General features: G+C 39.5%; 2 protein-coding genes across 2 annotated transcripts in view; one reads left to right on the top strand and one right to left on the bottom strand.

Annotated features, from left to right (window-relative positions):
- ABCG2 (ATP binding cassette subfamily G member 2 (Junior blood group)) overlaps positions 1-20,532 on the bottom strand; it is a 148,614-nt gene that overhangs the window by 126,595 nt on the left and 1,487 nt on the right. The window lies entirely within an intron of this gene.
- LOC120221185 (copper transport protein ATOX1-like) lies at positions 17,308-17,664 on the top strand. The gene has a single exon (XM_039218442.1). It carries the CDS (start codon positions 17,308-17,310, stop codon positions 17,512-17,514), a length of 207 nt encoding a protein of 68 aa, XP_039074373.1. The 3' UTR covers positions 17,515-17,664.

Here is a 20,532-nt window from a genome sequence, read left to right on the forward strand (position 1 = left end):
TGATCACATTAGATATGATTACATGTTAAGATGCAAATAATCCAATATTCTTGTGTTGGAGGAGACCAAAGCAAATTGTAGTTTATACAAAACCCATTTGTAGTTGGTTTTGAAGTGTTCTCCCCAGCAGTCTTATTTTCCCACTTATTTTCTTGTGCTACTGATGCAGTGTTGGAGTGGTAGTGGGGGTCTGGAGCCCATAGCCAAGAAAAAATTCTTCAGACATCTTCGGTGCAAAAAGGTGATTTTATTAAAGCACAGGGAGAGGACCTGTGGGCAGGAAGAGCTGTCCAGGAATTGTGAAGAGAGGCTGATTATGTATTTGGGAGTTGGGGGAGGTAAAGACTTGGGGAAGTCTCCAAAAGGACTTTCATATGCTAAAAAGACTCACAGGATCCTGGAGGCCTAGCTATTGTCAAGCTAAGGTTGTTTTTCCCTCTAGCAAAGCATTAAGACAGTAGGGAGTTCTGGAGAAATGTTATATTCGACCTGCCTCAAGTGTTTATCAATGGGCTACAGGTTATAAGGAAACAATGTTATCTGCCATTTCCTTCTGCCTTTGTTTCCCACATCACTATTTACATTAAGCCCCATTAAGTGATGATGAGGGTGCATCTCCAAAACAAAAAGAATGGTAGAAATAAGACCCATAATGTTAATACTGCATTACTGACAGCTAGAGATGATAGATAGATAGATAGATAGATAGATGATAGGTAGATAGACAGACAGACAGATACATAGATAGATGATAGATAGAAAAACATACACAAGAGTTCATTTTTTTAAAACTTACTAAGAATAAAGAAGAGTTTGTCTAATTAAGAAAGGAGAATGTGATAAACAGAGCCCTTAAGAAGAACCATTTTCAGTATCAATTTCTTAATGTTTTCAGCATTTAAATCATGTCTAAAAGAAGAAATAAACAATGACAGTTCAAAGTCTGGAGCCTGCTCCCTCTCTCTCTGAATTCTGAAAGCAGCTATGGATAAAAGGGCCTTTACATACAAAGGTAGACACAGAAGGGTAATAGTAGACTACTACCCTATCTACTGAAACTTGGCAGGCCAGAAAGGAATGGTAGGAAATCTTCAATGTGATGAACACAAAAAATATGCAGCCAAGAATCCTCTGTCCAACAAGCCTGTCATTCAGAATAGAAGGAGAGATAAAGGTTTTCCCAAACAAACAAAAATTGAAGGAATTCATCACCACTAAACCAGCCCTACAAGAGATCCTAAGGGGAACTCTATGAGGGAAATGTTGCAAGGAACACAAAGTACCAGAGACACCACTACAAGCATGAATCCTACAGAGAACACAATGACTCTAAACCCATATTTTTCAACAATAACACTGAATGTAAATGGACTAAATGCTCCAATCAAAAGATCTAGGGTATCAGAATGGATTAAAAACAAACAAACAAACAAAAAACAAGACCCATCTATTTGTTTGCTGTCTACAAAAGACTCATTTTAGACCTGAGGACACCTTCAGATTGAAAGTGAGGGGATGGAGAAATATCTATCATGCTACTGGAAGTCAGAAGAAAGCTGGAGTAGCCATATGTATATCAGACAAACTGGACTTTAAAGTAAAGGCAGTAACAAGAGCTGAAGGAGGGCATTATATAATAATCACAGGGTCTATTCATCAGGAAGAGCTAACAATTATAAATGTCTATGCACTGAATTCAGAAACACCCAAATATATAAAACAATTAATCAAAAAGATACAGTCAAACCTGTATACACTGAAGGGAAAAATAAGAGAGGCAATAAATATCATTAGGAAAGTGGGGTGGAGGGAAAGTCTTTCTTGATCTCTTCAAGATAAAAAGTGAGTTTGGTCATTTTTGTCTTTCTAATGTGTGTCAAAAATATTTGTAGCGATTTTTGGAATTAGAGCTCTTAGTGTAGACTTAGCTCATAATTAAATTGCCCATGCTTTTATAGTGCAGAGCAGAATGTAAGCATATGTCCCAGTTTGCATAAGAAAGTCCCACTTTGCATGTAGTGCCCCAAATAATTATTAATTTTGTTCCCTTTCACTCTCAAAAGTAACTAAGGTTGTTCTGGCTTTGACAGGAGGAAATGCAAAAATAATCCCTTGCAAGACTCTGGCACCCTCTTGTGTTAAAGCATGAAAACATTTTCCTCGAGGTTACATTGGGGAATGTCACACTCTGATATTGCTTGTTCTAGGAGAAGCCACCACAGAATGTGAACATCCCAAAATGGATCATCTACTACTAATTTCTCCACATAGATCTTAACTTTGAATTTCATGTCATCAGACTTTATCACTGACTGCTTCTCACCATTGCTGCTATCTTGAGACTCCAGGACCCACGTGCCCCATTTATCAGTAACTTTAGTTCCTGGCACAAGGTCACTCTCTAATGGTACTTCTGTCCTGCTTCATGGTAAATTTAATACAAACATGGGTAATTTTCTCAGCACGCTGCCCTCTGACTACCTTAACCTCTCCTCCAATGTCCTTGTTCTCCACCCTGCCTCAGTTGTACACTCCCAGATCACACCATAGACACGGTCATTACCAATGCCATCTTATCTATCTTGCTCTCTGACCACCAGATCCCATCTTTCCACCTAACTCCTAGCAACCCAACTCCAACAAACCTTTGACCACCACAGAATGTACAATCCATTAATTTTGCTAATATTTAACTTGCCTCATCCCCTGCTGTTCACTTTAGTCTCCATCTTAGGTGCAATTCCACGACCGTTCATTACAATAATACCCTAGCAAACACCCTCAAACTCCCTTGTTCTTCTTTTGCATTGCCAGTGCTTGGTCAAACCACAAAGTCTCCTTAAATCCACATCTCCCCCACTCTGTGCCTATATCCTTGCTGCTGAATGTGGGTGGAGAAAAACACCTAAGAATAACAATTCATTTGACTTTATTATTTTTAATTTTTTTAAGTTTATGTATTTATTTTGAGAGAGAGCATGCACATGTGTGTGAGTGGGGGAGAGGCAGAAAAGGAGGGAGAATGAGGGAATCCCAAGCAGGCTCTGCACGGGCAGCATGGTGCCCAACGTGGGGCTTGAACTGATGAACTGTGAGATCATGACCTAAGCCAAAACCAAGAGTTGGATGCCCAACTGACTGAGCCACCCAGGAACCCCAATTCATCTGCTTTTAAATTCATGATCATGACCTTAATGCTGGGACCCTCAAAGGTGCCCAGAAATGTATACTATACTCCCCTAGACCATTCACCCTTCTTTTTTCCTATTTCAATGTGTCACAGTGTCTTCTTGCTACTCATTACCCTCTCCCATAGTCCTCCTCAGCTGATAACCTTATTTCCTACTTCACTGAGAAAACTGAAGCAAGCAAGAGACTTCTAAATTCTCTCTACAATGTCTACCCATCTACCAGCATACTCTGCCTTCCCTCTATCATTCTGGCCTAGATGAATATCCATGTTCCTGTCTAAGGCCTGAGACAATGTCTCCACTTTGCAGTAAATCCCATCTCCTTTTTCTTACACATCATCACATACAGATATGGATATGGATATAGTAAATAGGTATATATACTATCTATATATATGTATCTATATACTATATACTGATATATCTATGTAAGTATGTCTATTCTGTATCTATCTCTTACTACTGGATCATTCCCAACAGCATACAGACATGCTGTTTTTTTCTTTCATCTTCAACAACATATCTCTTCATCTCACATCTTCTGACCACTGCTATATTGCTCTGCTCTCTTTTGCAATAAAATTCTTCAAAAAAATCCTCTATACTCACTTCTCCAATCAATCCCTCTCCCATTCTCTCTCAAATCCTTTTCATCAGAACCATGAGACATAACAACAACTTGCTGTTTTAGGCCTCTGGGTTTTAGAGAGTTTGGTCTTGAAGCAAAAGAAATTAGAACAATACCTCCAAGAGAGTAGTGGGAACCTGGCCTGGGAGGACGCCACCTATTTCCTAACAAGAGTTCCATGATTTTGCTAACATGTATCAGCAGAAGTCTGGGGAGCAGCTGAGTGTATAGATTCTAAAAGTGTTAAGCCAATGGGGATAAAATATATTCAGTCAAGCCAAGATCATTAACATAGGTGCACTCCCTCCAGGGTTAGGAATATAACATGTTGATTGGACTACTGGGGATAGCCCTACCAGTTTGAAAATGTCGGCTTATGAAAAGCTGGACTCAACAATAACAGAGTTAATGTGGTTGAAATGCCAGATATTCTCTAGCATACTCTTGGCAAAGGAATGCCAAGTTTTGGGAAAATAAGAATGGATCCATTATATGCAACCTCCTCAAACACCCTCTGACTACACGCCTCTGGGAAGGTCTAAAAGACTCTCTTCTCACCGAGACATTAGCAAATGCACCAGCATCCTTGCAGAGCTCTGCAGCTCAGACATATAGGCAGATGAGGCAGCAGTGGAAACTGTATACTTATATCAATGGGAATACAGGGATTCGGTGTGGTAAAGGCCTGGTATAGTGCTGAACTGTTAGAAACAATATGGGGCAATGACCACAACAAGCCACAGATGGGGCATATAATCAGTGTTTTGGGGTACCTGGGTGGTTCAGTCAGTTGAGTGTCTGACTCTTGATTGCATCTCAGGTCATGATCCCAGGGTTGTGGGATCAAGCCCCGAATTGGTCTCCAGGCTGAGTGTGGAGTCTGCTTGCGATTCTCTATCTCTCTCTGTATTTCTCTGCTCCTTCCTGAATCAGGCAAATTGAAAAATTCTCTCTCAAATTAAAGAAAAAATTTTTAATAAAAAGATAAAGAAGTCAATGTTTTGACTTTCTGTGCTTTGTGCCAATGCCTAATTGATTTTGGAGTCCCAAGAATTCGTAAACTGACAGCATGCTAAGATGTTATTTAACTTATGTATGTAGAAAAAAATATCTAAATCTGGTAGGCAGAACTTAACCCAAGTTGCCAAAGTATGCCTTGTACCCAATATCCAGACATAAGTCATTTTGGAAACTAAGAGCCTCCATGAGGGGGAAAATCTGGGTGCTTCTGAGAAGTACTGCAACACAGCCATAGGTGTATACCACAAATCTTCCACCAAGCTAGCATTTCTCAACCTCTGTACTACTGAATGTTTGGCCTGGGTATTTCTTTGTTGTGGGTGGTTATCTTGTACATTATAGGATGTTTAGTAGTATATCTAGTCTGTACCCACAAGGTGCTGGTAGCACACATACATACCCTCTTCTCCAGTTGTGACAACCAAAGTGTTTGCCAAAACATTACCAAATATCCTCTAGAGAGTAGATTACCAGATTTAGCAAATAAAAACACAGATTGAATTTGAATTTCAGATTCAAACTATTGCATAGGGCATATGTATACTAAAAAAATTACTTGTTCTTTTTCTGAAATTCAAATTTAACTGGGATCCCTATATGTTATTTGTCAACTCTACCGGGGGGGGGGGGGTGGCGCAAAATCATTTTGTAGTGAAGTACTGATCTAAGCCAGTGTCTCTTTAAATGTGCTAAGAACTCATTACAACACTGATTCTTAACGCCCAATCCCAGGGATTCTGACTTAGTGGGACTGGTGCAATGCCTCTGAATTTTCATTTTTAATGAGTTTATAAGTAGTGCTAATGGTCGCTGGTTCAGGGAGACACCTTCAAGAGTATTGCCTCAAAGACTTTTGCTGGGTGACTATACAGTAGAGGAAAGGAATACCCAGTGATTCTGGAAATTATTAGATACTGTTTCTGAAATGACATGGACTCTCAGGGACAAAAAATGCCACCAGTTTCAAAAATTCAGAGTAGCAACTTATGGAGATGAATAGATAGATGGAATATTCGCCTAAGTTAGTTAAACTTGGACCCCACATGGAGGGACAACTGTTATGGCAGGAAGCATCAAATAGAACTCCCTGGGACTGCCCACCCACTCCTGCCTCCTCTGTACCAAGACATGGACCCCAAAGTAACACCACATTCCTGAGAGAATTGCAGGGATTAATACCAACAACAGAGATTAGTGATACAGGGGTGGTGATTCCTCTACCCTTCCTATGTAATTCATCTGTTTAGCTGGTACAAAAGTCAGATGGATCATACTGAATGACATCAGATGACTGTGGTCTTAATCAGGTGGTGATTCCAATATCAGCAGCCATTCAAGCTGTTGTTTCTTTAGTGAAGACAATCAACACAGCACTTGGTACCTGGTATACAACTCTTGACTTATCAAATGTTTTATTTTCCTTTCTAGTCAATAAGAAAAATCAAACACCATTTGTATTTATTTCCATAGCAGGAGCAAAGTATGCATTTATGTTCATGTCCCATGGCTATATCTTCTCTCCTGCCATCATAATATAGTTGAGAGGAACCTTGATTGTCTTGATATTCCAGAGGACATCACGCCAATTCTATATATTAATGTCATTATGCCAATTGGATCTGGCAAGCAGAAAGAAACAAGTATCAAAAATACCTTATTTACATATATGCCAAACGGTAGGGGTTAAATTCCATAAAATTTAATAGGTCTCCTACATTAGTGATATTTGTAGAGGCCCCATCACTTGGGGAATGATAGGATAGCTCTTCTAAAATGAGACACAAGCTGCTGTCTCATGAAAAACAAAACGAAGTAAAAACAAAACGAAAACCCACCATACTTGCTTCTTTCAAATTTCAAAGCAATGCATGTCATATATAGCATGTTGTTCCAAACCATTTCATTTAATAACTTGTAAAGCTACCATTTTTTAATGGAGCAAGGTACAAGAAACTTCTTAAGGCTTCAAAAGAAGCTGCCTTGCCTCTTGAGCCCTAGGACCTGGCAAACCAAATGGTATTAGAAATAAACTGTTGCAGAGAAAGATTGTATATATAGCTTGAGGCAGGCTCCAGTGGGATTGTCACAACACAGACCTCTAGATGTTTAGCACACCTCCTCAGATGACAAATATTCTCCCCTTGAAAAGGAGCTCCTGGCTTGCTACTGGCCCAAGTGTTTGAGACTGAACATATGACCACACACTACCTGATGACTACACAACCCGAACTTCCCATGATGAGCTACAAAGCTGGAGGCACACAGCAACATTTCCACTGTAAAATGGAAGTAGTGTATAGGAGACCAGGTCCTAGCAGGTCCAGAAGCACAAGAAATGCGTATAACCGTTGGCTCCAACTACCAAGATACCTTTTTCTACCATTTTCTTACCTTTTCCTCAAGCTATATGGGAGTCCTCTTGGGGAATTCTCAGGGAGCATTTCACAGAAGGGAATGAAGCACAGGTCTAGTCTTCAGATGGTTCTTTACCTGATACTACACTGACAAAAAGTGGATGTTCACTGTACTATGATCCATTCAGCATGACCACAGAAGACCATGAGGAAGGGAAATCCTCCAGGCAGACAGAACTTTGAGGAGTATATTTGGTTGGTTGTTTTATGGCCTGAGGTACAAAGACCTATAATTATTTATGGGCAGTGGCCAATGGATTGGACTGTCAGCAGGGAGCTAGGTGACAAGATTGACTGTGTATGGGCCTCTTGGAGTGTGAGAATATTTAAATGTCAAGCATATATCCAATAGAGGGTACCCATGATTGCAGAGGCTGTCAAAAATCAGATGATCAAGAGGATCTCTTCTGCAAATGTAAAGAAGCCTCTTTCTCCAGGCATCCCAATGCTTGCTCAACACGTCCATGCACAACATGGCCATAGCAGCATAGGAGGAAGTATGAGCTAACAACATGGTTTTTACCTCCCCAAGACCATTTTGCCAATGACTACTGCTCAGTGTTATCTGCCAACAGCAGAAGCCAATACTAAGGTACTGATATAGTACCCACTGTCCAGGGTGACAGGTAGCAGTTGGTTATGATGAACTCTTCCCATCATAAAGGGAACCATTATTTATGTTCTCAGGGATAGCTGCATATCCTGGGTAAAAATGTACTTTCCCTGCCTGCAGAGCTTCTGCCAACTCTACTGTCCTGAAGTTATAGGATGTCTCACCTATTGCCATGGTAACCCATATAACCGTCTCTGACTATGGTCATACATTATGAACAGACAGGTTTAGAGACAGGCTCATGCTTTCAAAGTCCACCACATACCTCCATCTTGCAGAAGCAGTTGGTTTGATAGAACAGTGATCTGAACTGCTGAAGATTCAATTGTAGGGCCAGCTGGTACCCCATGTAATGCTAGGATGTTCTCCCACAGCACAGAATGTATGCAATAAACTAGCAGCCAATATTGCACAGGGCCAGAGTGCACGAGTGTGGGGACCACGGAAAAGAATAGTTCCTCCATCCACGCTGACTTCCTAAGGTGTTTCTCTACCATGCTAGACACTCTCCTGCCTCCATTTCCCTTACCTAAATTATTTCTTCCACTCTATTTTTTTAAATTTATTTTGAGAGAGAGAGAGAGAGAGAGAGAGAGAGCATGAGAAGGGGAGGGGAAGAGGAAGAGGGAGGGAGAGAATCCCAAGCAAGCTCTGTGCTGTCAGCATGGGCTGAAGCAGGGCTTGATCCCACAGAGAGATCATGACCTGAGCTGATATCAAGAGTCGGACGCTGAATTGACTCAGCCACCCAGGCATCCCACCTCCACTCTGTTTAAAATTGCAAAACCTCCATCTTGTCTTCCTGATTATCCCTTCCCTTATTATACCTTTCTCTCTAGCCCTTCTCACCTTCTAACATACTACATTATTTATTTTGTTATTGTTTATTATCTGTCTTTTCCCACTAGAAGGTGAGCTTTACAAGAGCAGGGTTCTATTTCATTCACTGTTCTACCCTTGGTGCCTAGGACTGTGCCTGAAACATAGCAGGCCCTCAATAAATATTTCTAAATTGATTTGAATAAAGATCATGAAAGTTCTTGGGGAATAGTAAATAAATATCTCCAGTCTATTATTTTTATCTACATTAGGGATTGGCTGACAAACTTCTGTAAAAGGCTAGAGAGTAAATACTTTGGGATTGTGAGCCATGCAGTTGCTATAGCAACCACTCCATTCTGGCACTGTCTCATGAAAGCAGCCATAGACAGGAAGTAAATGAGTGGGTGATCCATACAGAGGAAGGAGGGGAACTGCTGAAGATCTAGGAATTGGGAGGCTGAGGAGGGAGTTCATATGGAAAGAAGGGACTTCATATGGAAATACTTTATACAAATATGTTTGATTCATTTATTCTTCAGGCCCTTTCACTCCACCATCACAGCTAACACTACTGAAGTTACATTTTCAGTTTGGCTTTGACTTTTGAATATTACACTTTTAAAACTCCCACAGAATACACTTACTAATACAACCTCCAGGTGGAGCCCTTTCTCTTTTCTCATTAAGCTGTTTTTATTACAGTGGATCCTTGAACAACTTGAAGATTAGGGGTACCCACCACCAGTGCAGTCAAAAATCCCACTTTTGACTCCCCCCAAAACTACTAATAGCCTACTGTTTATCGGGAGCCTTACTGATAACATAAACATTTGATTAACACATATTTCATATGTTATATACAACAAAATAGGCGAGAGAAAATGTTATTAAAATTGTAAGGAAGAAAGAATACACTTATAATACTGTACTATATTTATTGATACTCTAAGTTTACATTGTTTATAAGATGAATCATCTCTCAGTATCTACCTCAATATTGCCTTTCCTTAAAAGTTTTTATTTATTCATATATTTGTTGAGGTAGGGTGAGGGGCGGAAGGAGAAAGGGATAGAATTCTAAGCAGGCTCCACACCCAGCACAGAGGCTGACATGCGGCTTGATCACACAAGCCATGAGATCATGACCAGAGCCAAACCCTTACCTGACTGAGCCACCCAGGCACCCCTTAAGTTCTTATTTAAATTCTAGTTAGTTAACATACAGTGTAATATTAGTTTCAGTTGTACAATATAGTGATTCAACATTTCCCAACAGCATCCAGTGCTCATCACAAGTACACTCCTTAATCCCCATCACCTATTTCGCCCATACCCCCACTCACCTCCCTCTGGTAATGATCATTTTGTTTTCTACAGTTAAGAGTCTGTTTCTTGGTTTGCCTTCCTCTCTCTCTCTCTCTGTAGCATTGCTCATTTCTTTTGTTTCTAAAATTTCACATATGACTGAAATCATGTTGTCTTTCTCTGACTGACTTATTTCACTTAGCATAATACTCTCTATCTCCATTCACATCATTGCAAATGGCAAGATTTCATTGTTTTTTATGGCTAAGTAATATTCCATTGCATTTATATACCACATCTTCTTTATCCATTCATCAGTTGATGGACATCTGAGTTCTTTCCATAATTTGGCTACTGTTGATAATGCTGCTATAAACATCAGGGTACATGTATTTGAATCAGTATTTTTGTATCTTTTCGGTAAATATTGAGAGTGCAATCATAGGGTAGCTCTATTTTTAACTTTTTGAGGAACTCCCATACTGTTTTCCAGAGTGGCTGCAACTCAATATTATCTTATATGATACAAAAGACTACAGATGTTATATATATTACTAAAACCGGACTTTAAAAATGAAAAGATAGGGGCACCTGGATGTGTCAGTCAGTTGAGCAACTGACTTGAGCTCAGGTCATGATCTCATTGTTTGTGAGCTTGAGCCCCACATCAGGCTCAGTGCTGACAGCTGGGAGCCTGGAGCTTGCTTCAGAATTTGTGTCTCCCTCCCTCTCTGCTCCTCCCCTGTGTGTGCTCTGTCTCTCTCTCAAAAATAAATAAACATTTAAAAAATTAATAAAAATGAAAAGATAAGGTGAAAAAGAAACCATATTAATTTATAAGTATAATCATGCATTGATAATAAAGAAGCAACAATATGATTGCTCTATAGTAGCCTAGCTAATATATTAATGAATGAATCACTACAAAAATTTTATGGTATATAGTATTATAGTCATATTCATAATACAGTATTGTCCCCTTTTTTAAAAGTAAGCTCTAGGCCCAATGTGGGGCTTGAACTCACAACCCCAAGATCAAGAATCACATGCTCCACTTACTGAGCCAGCCAGGTGCCCCCCATAATACGGTATTGGAAATAATGTTACATTTTTTTAAAAATACCACTTACTTGTAATGATAGGCTCATATATACCTATTCTAATTGAGAAAGAGACAGAGACAGAGACACAGAGAGACAGACAGAGACAGAAAGGCATACTATATAGTAATGTAATTTGCTGAAGGCAAAGTTGTAAAACAGTAAGAAAATTAACACAATATTAATTTTACATTAAACATCACTCACCTTATGCCTGTGTAAGGGGGAAGGATAGGCTATCCACTTCCATACAATTCTTGCACACAATGTTCTACACGATGAACACTCAGGCAATGATGACAATAAAGACGTGAAACATCTCAGTATGGCTCTTGTTGTACAGTTATTTGATTTTCACACAAAAACATGCCACATACATACACTACAGATATTTATTAACTGTACGGCATGATGATTATTTACTATTCATTGAGTGGATGTGGATCATCATAAAGGTCTTCCTTGTCATCTTCACGTTGAGTAGGCTGAGGAGGAGGAAGGGGGTTGGTTGGTCTTGTCTCAGGGAAGACAGATGGAGGAGGTGGAAGGGCAGTCAGGAGAGGCAGGCACACTAGGTGTAACTTTATGAAAATACATGTAATTTCTGTATGACTTTTTTTCTTCTTCCTTTCTCTAAAAATGTTCCTATCCAGTACCAATCCTCTTCCACCATTTGTTTTAGTTTCAGTGCCCATATCATAGAGGTTCCATGTTGTAAAAGAACTCCAAAGCAGTCTTGAATAACCAGAACTTTCTGCCAGATTGTTTAATGCCAGTTTGTTTTCTGGCGCTGCTTCTTTACGTCTTCCTCCTCATTGCCTGGCACTGGTTTGGAAGCACTCATCTCCATCAAGTCATCTGCTGTGAATTCCTCCGGTGTGATGTTTGTTAGCTCTTAAGTCTCCCCCAGATCCAGATCTTGAAACCCTTCACCATAACCACCCTCCACCTTTTTTGCCATATTTACAATCTCTTTCATGATTTCCTTGGCTCTGTTGTAAATTCTGTGAAGTCAGTCACAGCATCTGGGCAGCTTCTGTAGCAGGAATTTATTGTTTGGGGCTTGTTGGCTTTCATGGCTTTTTCTATAACAACAATGGCATCTCCAATGATGTAATCCTTCTAGACTTTCACAATGTTCTCTCTATTGTAGTTTTCTCCCATAGTATTGACCGTCCTTTCCCTAAAGTACTGCGTGTATTGAACTTTAATGATCCTTATGACTCCATGGTCTAGAGGTTGAATTAAAGACATTGTGTTTGAGGGCAAGTAGACCACTTCAACATCTCATGGGGTTCTGGGTAGATAGGGCATTGTCTAAAATCAAAAGAATGTTAAAAGGCAGTCCCTCACTGGCAAGGTACTTCTGGACTTCAGAAACAAAGTTCTGATGGAACCAATCCAGAAAAAGCATTCTCCTTGTCCAGGCTTTCTTGTTGTACAACCATAACAGTAGCAGTTGGTGTTTATCTTTCCCCTTCAAGCCTCAAGGGTTAGCAGCTTTATAGATAAAGGCAGTTTGGATCATAAACCCAACTGCATTTGCACAAAATACGAGCATTAGCCTATCCCTTCCTGCCTCAAATCCTGGTGCTTGCTTCTCTTCCTTACTAGTAAATGTCTTTTGTGACACTTTTTTCAGAATAGGGCACTTTGGTCTGCATTAAAAACCTGTTCAGGCAGATGTCCTTTCTCCTCAATGATTTTTTTTTTTAAGTTTTATTGTATTTATTTGAGAGAGACATAGAGAGTGTGAGGTGGGGAGGGTTAGAGAGACAAAGAGAGAATCCTAAGCAGGCTCAGGATACACTGCCAGCACAGAGCCCAACATGGGGCTTGAACTCACAAACCGTGAGATCACAACCTGAGCTGAAACCAAGAGTCAGGTGCTCACCCGATTGAGCCATCCAGGCACCCCCTCAATGATTTTTTTAATGGTGTCTGAGAACGCATCTGGCTGCATCTTGGTTGGTGAAAGCTGCTGCTCCTGTTTTCTTGACATTTTTCAAGCCAAACTTCTTGTTAAAATGAACAAATTGTCTTTTGCTGGCGTTAAATTCTCCAGCTTTAGAATTTTCATCCTCCTTTTGCTTTAAATTGTCATATAATGACCTCACTTTTTCTTGAATCATATTTGAGTATATAGGTATGTCTTTCTTATACTAATCCTGTACCCAAATAAGAGCTGCACTTTCAGTAGGAGATAAAAAAGTATTTTGCAACAAGTACAAAATTTTCACCCTCATTTGTGACAGCTTCACCAATTTCCTTTTCATTTATTTTTATGATGTTCCTTACACTGGATTCATTTATCTTGAAATGCAGGCCACCACACTGCAGACTTCAATCTACATGTAGTACATATCAAGCAACTCAACTTTTTCTTGTCATGTCATGACTTTCCTCTGCCTCTTTTTTTTAATGTTTTTTTAAAAATTATTTCTGAGAGAAAAAGAGACAGCGAGAGCAGGGAAGAGTCAGGGAGAGGGAGATACAGGATCTGAAACAGGTTCCAGGCTCTGAGCTAGCTGTCAGCACAGAGCCTGACGTGGGGCTCAAACCCACGAACCGTCAGATCATGACCTGATCTGAAGTCGGAGGCTTAACTGACTGAGCCACCCAGGCACCCTGACTTTCCTCTGCTTCTTCAAAGCACTTTGAGCATCACTAGTGACTCTTCTCATGGGTCCCATGGCATTATTCAAGGTTTACAGTGTTGCACTAAAGCATGGTGAAAAACATGCAAGAAACTTGAGAACACATTTTACTGTGATACACAATATACTGGAGAGAAAAACTGGTCATATGGAGATTATTATCATAACAGCATTTTAAATGGATACTGGCAATACTGGAAATACTAGCTCACCACCATTGCTAGGAGAGATGGATACAAAATTCTTGCAGTAGTATAATATGTGCTACAGTTAATTTTATGTACTTATGATTTAATACTGCATCTTTGCATTTGTTTACAATTCTTTTGACCATAAGTGGCAGCATGTATGGTTTGTATTTGTGTGCATAAGTTTTGATAAATTTTAACTTTTTATAATACATTTGTGTATATTTTATAGTAACAAATGACAAAATAGTATCTACATATATTTATGCATTCATGACATATCTAGCTTCTTAATTTTCTGATATATGTAGGCTACGCAGTTCATCTCTGAGTTTTTTTCAAATAGATACAAATCTCCAAAAATTTTCCAATATATTTATCAGAAAAATCCATGTATAAGTAGACCCACACAGTTCAAATGCATGTTGTTCAATAGTCAACTATATTTATTCCACAAATATATACTGGGCATCTACCATGTGTTAAGAACAAAGTGTTAGGATGTAGATTTGGATTAGACAAAGACCCTATCCTCAGGAAGCTTACATTCTATGAAGAGAGATGATATATATATAGATAGATATAGAAATATAGATATATAGTCATTTCAGAGAGTGACATGTGATATAAGGAAGTTACAAAGAGTAATGGGAGTCCTCCTTGAAGAAATACCACTTCAGCTGAAAACTAAAAAATAAGAACCAGCCATGCAAAGACCTGTTGCTTTTTTTTCTTTTGCTGTGGTAAAATATCTATAACATGAAATTTATCATTTTTAAAGTTTATTTTATTTGGAGAAAGAGCACAGGTAGGGGAGGGGCAGACAGAGAGAAAGAGAGAATCCCAAGCAGGCTCCACACTCTCAGGGAGGAGCCTGATGTGGGCCTTGAACTCACAAACTTTGAGATCATAACCTGAGCTGAAATTGGATGCTTAACTGACTGAGTCACCCAGGAACCCCCAAATTTACCATTTTTTAAGAGTAGAGGTTTGTGACATTAAGTACATGTACATTGTTGTGCAACTATTGCCATCACCCATCTCCAGAACTCTCATTTTCTCAAACTGAAACTCTGCACCCACTAATCAATAACTCCTCACTCTCCTGTGGCAACCACTATTCTACTTTCTGTTTTATGAATTTGACTCCTGTTAGGTACTTCATATAAGTGTAATCATACAGTGTTTGTCCTTTGATGATGAGCATATTTCACTTAGCATAAGATCACCAAGGCTCATTCATGTGTCAGAATTTTTTTTATTATTATTTAAAATTTTTTTTAACATTTATTTATTTTTGATAGGGAAAGGGGCAGAGAAAGAGAGACACACAGAATCTGAAGTAGAATCTAGACTCTGAGCCGTCAGCACAGAGCCCAATGCAGGGCTCGAACTCATGAGACATGAGATCATGACCTGAGCTGAAGTTGGATGCTTAACGGACTGAGCCACCCAGGCACCCTTCCATGCATCAAAATTTTTTAAAATGAATATTCCATTGTATGTATATACCACATTTGTGGTATTCTTCTGTTGTTCATCTTTGTGCTTTTGTGAACAATGTTGCTATGAATACAAGTATAAAATGTCTATTTAAGTGCCTGCTTTCAATTCTTTTAGTGCATATCCAGAAGTGAAATTGCTGGATCATATGGTAATTATATCTTTAATTTTTTGAAGAAGTGCTAAACTGTTTTCCATAGCACCTAACACCATTTTACATTCCTTCCTGCAAAGCATGAAGGTTGCAGTTTCTTCAGATCCATACCAACTCTTGTTTTGTACCTTTATTATTATTATTATTATGGCCACCTAGTGAGTATGAAATGGCATCTCACTGTGATTTTGATTTATATTTCCCTAGTGATTAGTGATGCAAAGCATCTTTTTATGTGCTTATTGGCCATTCGTATATCTTCTTTGGAGAACTGTCTATTCAAGCCTTTTGACCTTTTTTAATCGAGTTGTTTGGCTTCTGTTGTTAAGCTGTAGGAATTCTTTATATATTCTACATATTAACTCTTTTTAGATGATTTGCAAATATTTTCTGCCATCATGTGGGTTGTCTTTTTACTTTAATAATGTACTTTGATACATAGAGGTTTTTAATTTTGAAGTTTGATTTATCTAGTTTTTCTTTGTTGCCTGTGCTTTTGGTATTATTTCCAAGAAATCACTGGCAAATCCAGTGTCATGAAGCTTTTCTCCTACGTTTCCATCTAAGAGTTTTATACTTTTCACTCTTATGTTTTAGGCTTTGGTTCATTTTGGCTTAATTTTTCTCTATGGTGTAAGATAAGGGTCTGACAATCCTTCTGCATGTGGATGTCCAATTTTCCTAGCACCATTTTTCGAAAAGGCTGTCTTTTCCCCATTGAATGGCCTTGATATCCTTGCCAGAAATAATTTGAGAACATACCTGAGAGATTATTTGGGGGCTCTCCACTCTATTTGATTGGTCTGTATGTTCTTCTTTATGCCAGTACCACAGGTTTTTTAAATTACTATAGTTTTGTTGAGGTTAGAGTTTTATTTTTTTAATTTTTTAAAATTTACTTATTTTTGAGAGATAAGTGAGACAGAGTATGAGTGGGGGAAGGGCAGAGAGAGAGGGAGACACAGCTGTCAGCACAGAGCCTGATGTGGGGCTTGAACCCACGAACCATGAGATCACAACCTGAGCCGAAGTCAGACGCTCAACCAGCTGAGCCACCTAGGTGCCCTGAGGTTAGAGTTTTAAATCAGAGGTCACAGCAATTTCAAAGAGCTAGAGTAGGAATCAGTAAACTGTTTCTGTAAAGGGCCAGATAATAAATATATGGGGCTTCACAGGCCTCTGTCTCTGTAGTCTCTGTCACAATAACTCTACCCAGCTATTTTAACACTAAGGTAGCCATAAACAATACACAATCAAATGGTTGTGGGTGTGTTCCAATAAAATGTTATCTATAATAATAGGTGGCAGGACAGATTTGCCCTAAAGGCAGTAGTGTGACACTCTGGACTGGAGGTCACAGTTAGGCATTTTGGAAGGTCCAAAGGATGGCAAATGTGACCAGAATAAAGGTGAGAGAGGAGAAAGGTGAGATGCGAGAGATAAGTAAGAGCCAGATCACAGAAACCTGTAGACCACACAGAGGATGTGATTTGTTCTTCCTCACCCATTCACTCACCAAATATCCATCAGGGTCCTACTAGGAGCTAGGAACTGGGACTACATAGGAGTTAGGCTCAATCCTCAGCCTAATGGGGTTTTGATATAGGGAAGAGGTGTAAGCTAAGGAGTTTAGAACAGATCAGATTTCCTCTCTGATTCATGACATATTCTCAGAGCCAGCCAGAGGCATAGTTGTCACCACATCCATCGTCATGCCGAAGCACGAGTTCTCTGTGGACATTAACTGTGAAGGCTGCTCCAATGCGGTCAGTCGGGTGCTCAACAAGCTAGGAGGAGTTGAGTTTGACACTGACCTACACAACAAGAAGGTTTGCATCAACTCTGAGCACACAGTGGATCTTCTGCTGGAGACCTTGCAAAAAACAGGAAAAGCTGTTTCCTACCTCGGCCCCAAGTAGTGAGGGCCTGGACCCCTGGGCCCAAGATGGACCAAAGGGGGCAGGCCTCTGATCCTCTCCTGCCTTGTGGACAGACAAGGGGCCTGGCAGTCCTTCTCAGCAATGGGAGTTCCCACAGAGACCCTCACCAGCCCTGCTCCTCCCTAACTTCCCTGCAATAAAATCGAGCCACATTGGTGGGAAAAAAAAAAAAAGGTTTCATCCAGGTTTTGTCACAGGAACCATGGGAGCTGCTCTGAACTTGCCCTACTGCTTTTGTTCAAGCCTTTATTAATTCTCTTCTGGATAATCATAACAGTCCATTAAAATAGCCTCTGCCTATAACCTCACCTTCTTCCAAACTAGCCTCCAACTGTGGCACAAAAATTCCTTATTTAAAAAAGTTTTTTAAAATGTTTCATTTATTTCTGAGAGAGAGAGAGAGAGTATGTGACCAGGGAGGGTCAGAGAGAGAGGGAGACACAGAATCTGAAACAACCTCCAGGCTCTGAGCTGCCTGTCAGCAGAGAGCCCGATATGGGGCTTGAACCTACGAACCGGGAGATGGTGACCTGAGCCGAAGTCGGACCCTTAACGGACTGAGCCACCCAGGTGCCCCACAGCACGAAAATTCCTAAAAAGTAATTGTGATTGTACTCCCCAGCTCCAAACTATATTGATGGCTTTCATCACTGTTAGAGTTAAGTCCAAATCCTGAGGATGACCTGTAAGGTCCTGACTTACCAAGCTCTTGCCAACTTCTCAACATCATCTGCTCTCTCTCCCATTGGTGGGAAGTGCTAGCTGACAGCCTGGGACATCAACTCACACAAATAACATAACAGCACGTTTGTCTCATGATTAAGTAACAGGTAACATTTACATCAAAGAACATTTGATATATGTGTAAATTCTTATTACTCATGTTTCCATTGTAAATTATGAGTTGAGTAAGACTTAGTAATAAAAGAGTAAACATGTCTAGAGAGGGCATGGCACTGCTAAGCCATTTAATGCTCACAACTATCTTCTAAGGTAGGTAGTATCATTGTCTCTATTTTACAGATTAGGAAACTGAGGCACAGAAGGGTTAACTTTCCCAGAATTACACAGCTTGTGTAAGTGAGGGCATCAATATTCAGACTCAGGAATTCTGGCTCTATAATCTGTGCTATTAAGCACATTAAGCCATGATGATGTTATTTTAAAATACTGACTGGAGTGCCCAAGTGGCTCAGTTGGTTGAGGGTCTGACTTCGGCTCAGGTAATGATCTCATGGTTTGTGGGTTCAAGTCCCGTATCAGGCTCTGTGTTGACAGCTCAGAGCCTGGAGTCTACTTTGGATTCTATGTCTCCCTCTCTCTCTGCTCTTCTCCTACTCACTCTCTGTCTCTCTCTCTCCTTCAAAAATAAATAAACATTAAAAAATATATATATATTTAAAATACTGACTGAAGGGGCACCTGGCTGGCTCAGTCAGTACAGCATGCAACTCTTGAGCTTGGCGTTGTGAGTTCAAGCCCCATGATGCCCATAGAGATTACTTAAAAACAGAATCTTAAAAAAAAAAAATTAAAAGACTAAAATGAAATAAAATAAAATATAAAATAAAATAAAATAAAATAAAATAAAATAAAATAAAATAAAATAAAAAATACTGAAGCTGTGCCTATAGTCTAAAAGCATGGTCTCTGGCTAGGAACATTAGGTTCATCTGGAAGCTTATTAAAAATGCAAGTTCTCAGGCTCAAGCCCTGACCCACCGAGTCAGAGTCTCTGGAGGTAGGGCTCAGGAATCTGAGTTTCAGCAAGCTCCTTAGGTGATTTTTAAGCATGATTAAGTTTGAGACTCACTGCTCTAAAACACTTACTCCTGTGGAGTAATGGCCTTAATGGAGGCAAAGCTTAAGACAAGCATGAGAATAATTTTGACAAAAGAAGTAGAAATCAAATTCTTTTTAACATACAAAGGTCTCAAATTATGACATTGAAAGAGATCCTAGTACAGAACAATATAGGTTGTCAAAGGTCCTGAGAAACACTTGAGAGGATGAAAAAAAGTACAGGATGAACCTGAACTTCAAACAATCAGGCCTGGGTCAAGTCCACACGCCTACTAACCAGCTGTGTACCTTTTAGCAAATTGCTTAACCACTTAAATAACAAGTTAAAATAATAATCCCCTTGACCTATACTCCATGATGTTCGTGAAAATCAAGTGAGATAATGTATGTGACAATGCTTTGTATGGAAGGATAACACGGTGATCAAGTTTCATTTTCTGCTGTAACTCTTTACAATAGAATATATTCATCTTCTCTGCTACTCAGAAAGTGGATAGGATTTTGAATCTTGCAGTGACTTCAAAGAATTCTCTTTAGTGCAGGTTGTAGGATACACAGCAGTATGTGAATGAGGGGTTGCTTTGGGCTTCACAAGACAGAAAAGAGGGAAGTGTCCTCACTGAGAAAATGGGTCCAGAGCTTTGGTAGATGGTGGTCGGAATATCATTATATATCCCTGAACTCATCTGTAGCTTTATAATTTCTCCCCCCAGAAATATTTAATTAAAACCTGTAATAGCTTAGGCCAATGTTCAGTCCTGTACATTCTTATGGCCTAGCATTTGCTGTTATACAGGCTGTTTACAGTAGCTTCTGTTCTGATTGGTCAATGTTTGTGCCACTCAGGTTGTTAAATTTTTAAATAGCATCTCTGGTTATACCCCATAATGGAAAGAGATATTATTTGAAGTTTATGTCAAACAGAAGCAATTCCCCCCTGTCTGGGATGGTTTATTGGGTTCATCCTATGCTTCACGAGGCCTGTCTATTCCTATGACTTTGCCTCCATTGCATAGTTCTTGACTTAATGACAAATAGTTTCCGCATGTTCATTCATCAAAACAACACAATTTATACTTTACTTATTCTGTTTCTAGCACATTTCTCTGGCTGAGGAAGACATGAGCCACCATTCTGGAAGGCTCATACATGTGAGGGTAAGAATTTGATTTCTAGGCTGGGGCTTCTTTTATT

The sequence above is a fragment of the Hyaena hyaena genome, unplaced genomic scaffold (genome assembly GCF_003009895.1).
Source record: "Hyaena hyaena isolate Hyena2069 unplaced genomic scaffold, ASM300989v1 scaffold_764, whole genome shotgun sequence".
Taxonomy (NCBI): domain Eukaryota; kingdom Metazoa; phylum Chordata; class Mammalia; order Carnivora; family Hyaenidae; genus Hyaena; species Hyaena hyaena.

Coding starts and splice junctions, on each gene's coding strand:
- LOC120221185 (XM_039218442.1), top strand. CDS start 17,308: ATGCCGAAGCACGAGTTCTCTGTGGACATTAACTGTGAAGGCTGCTCC.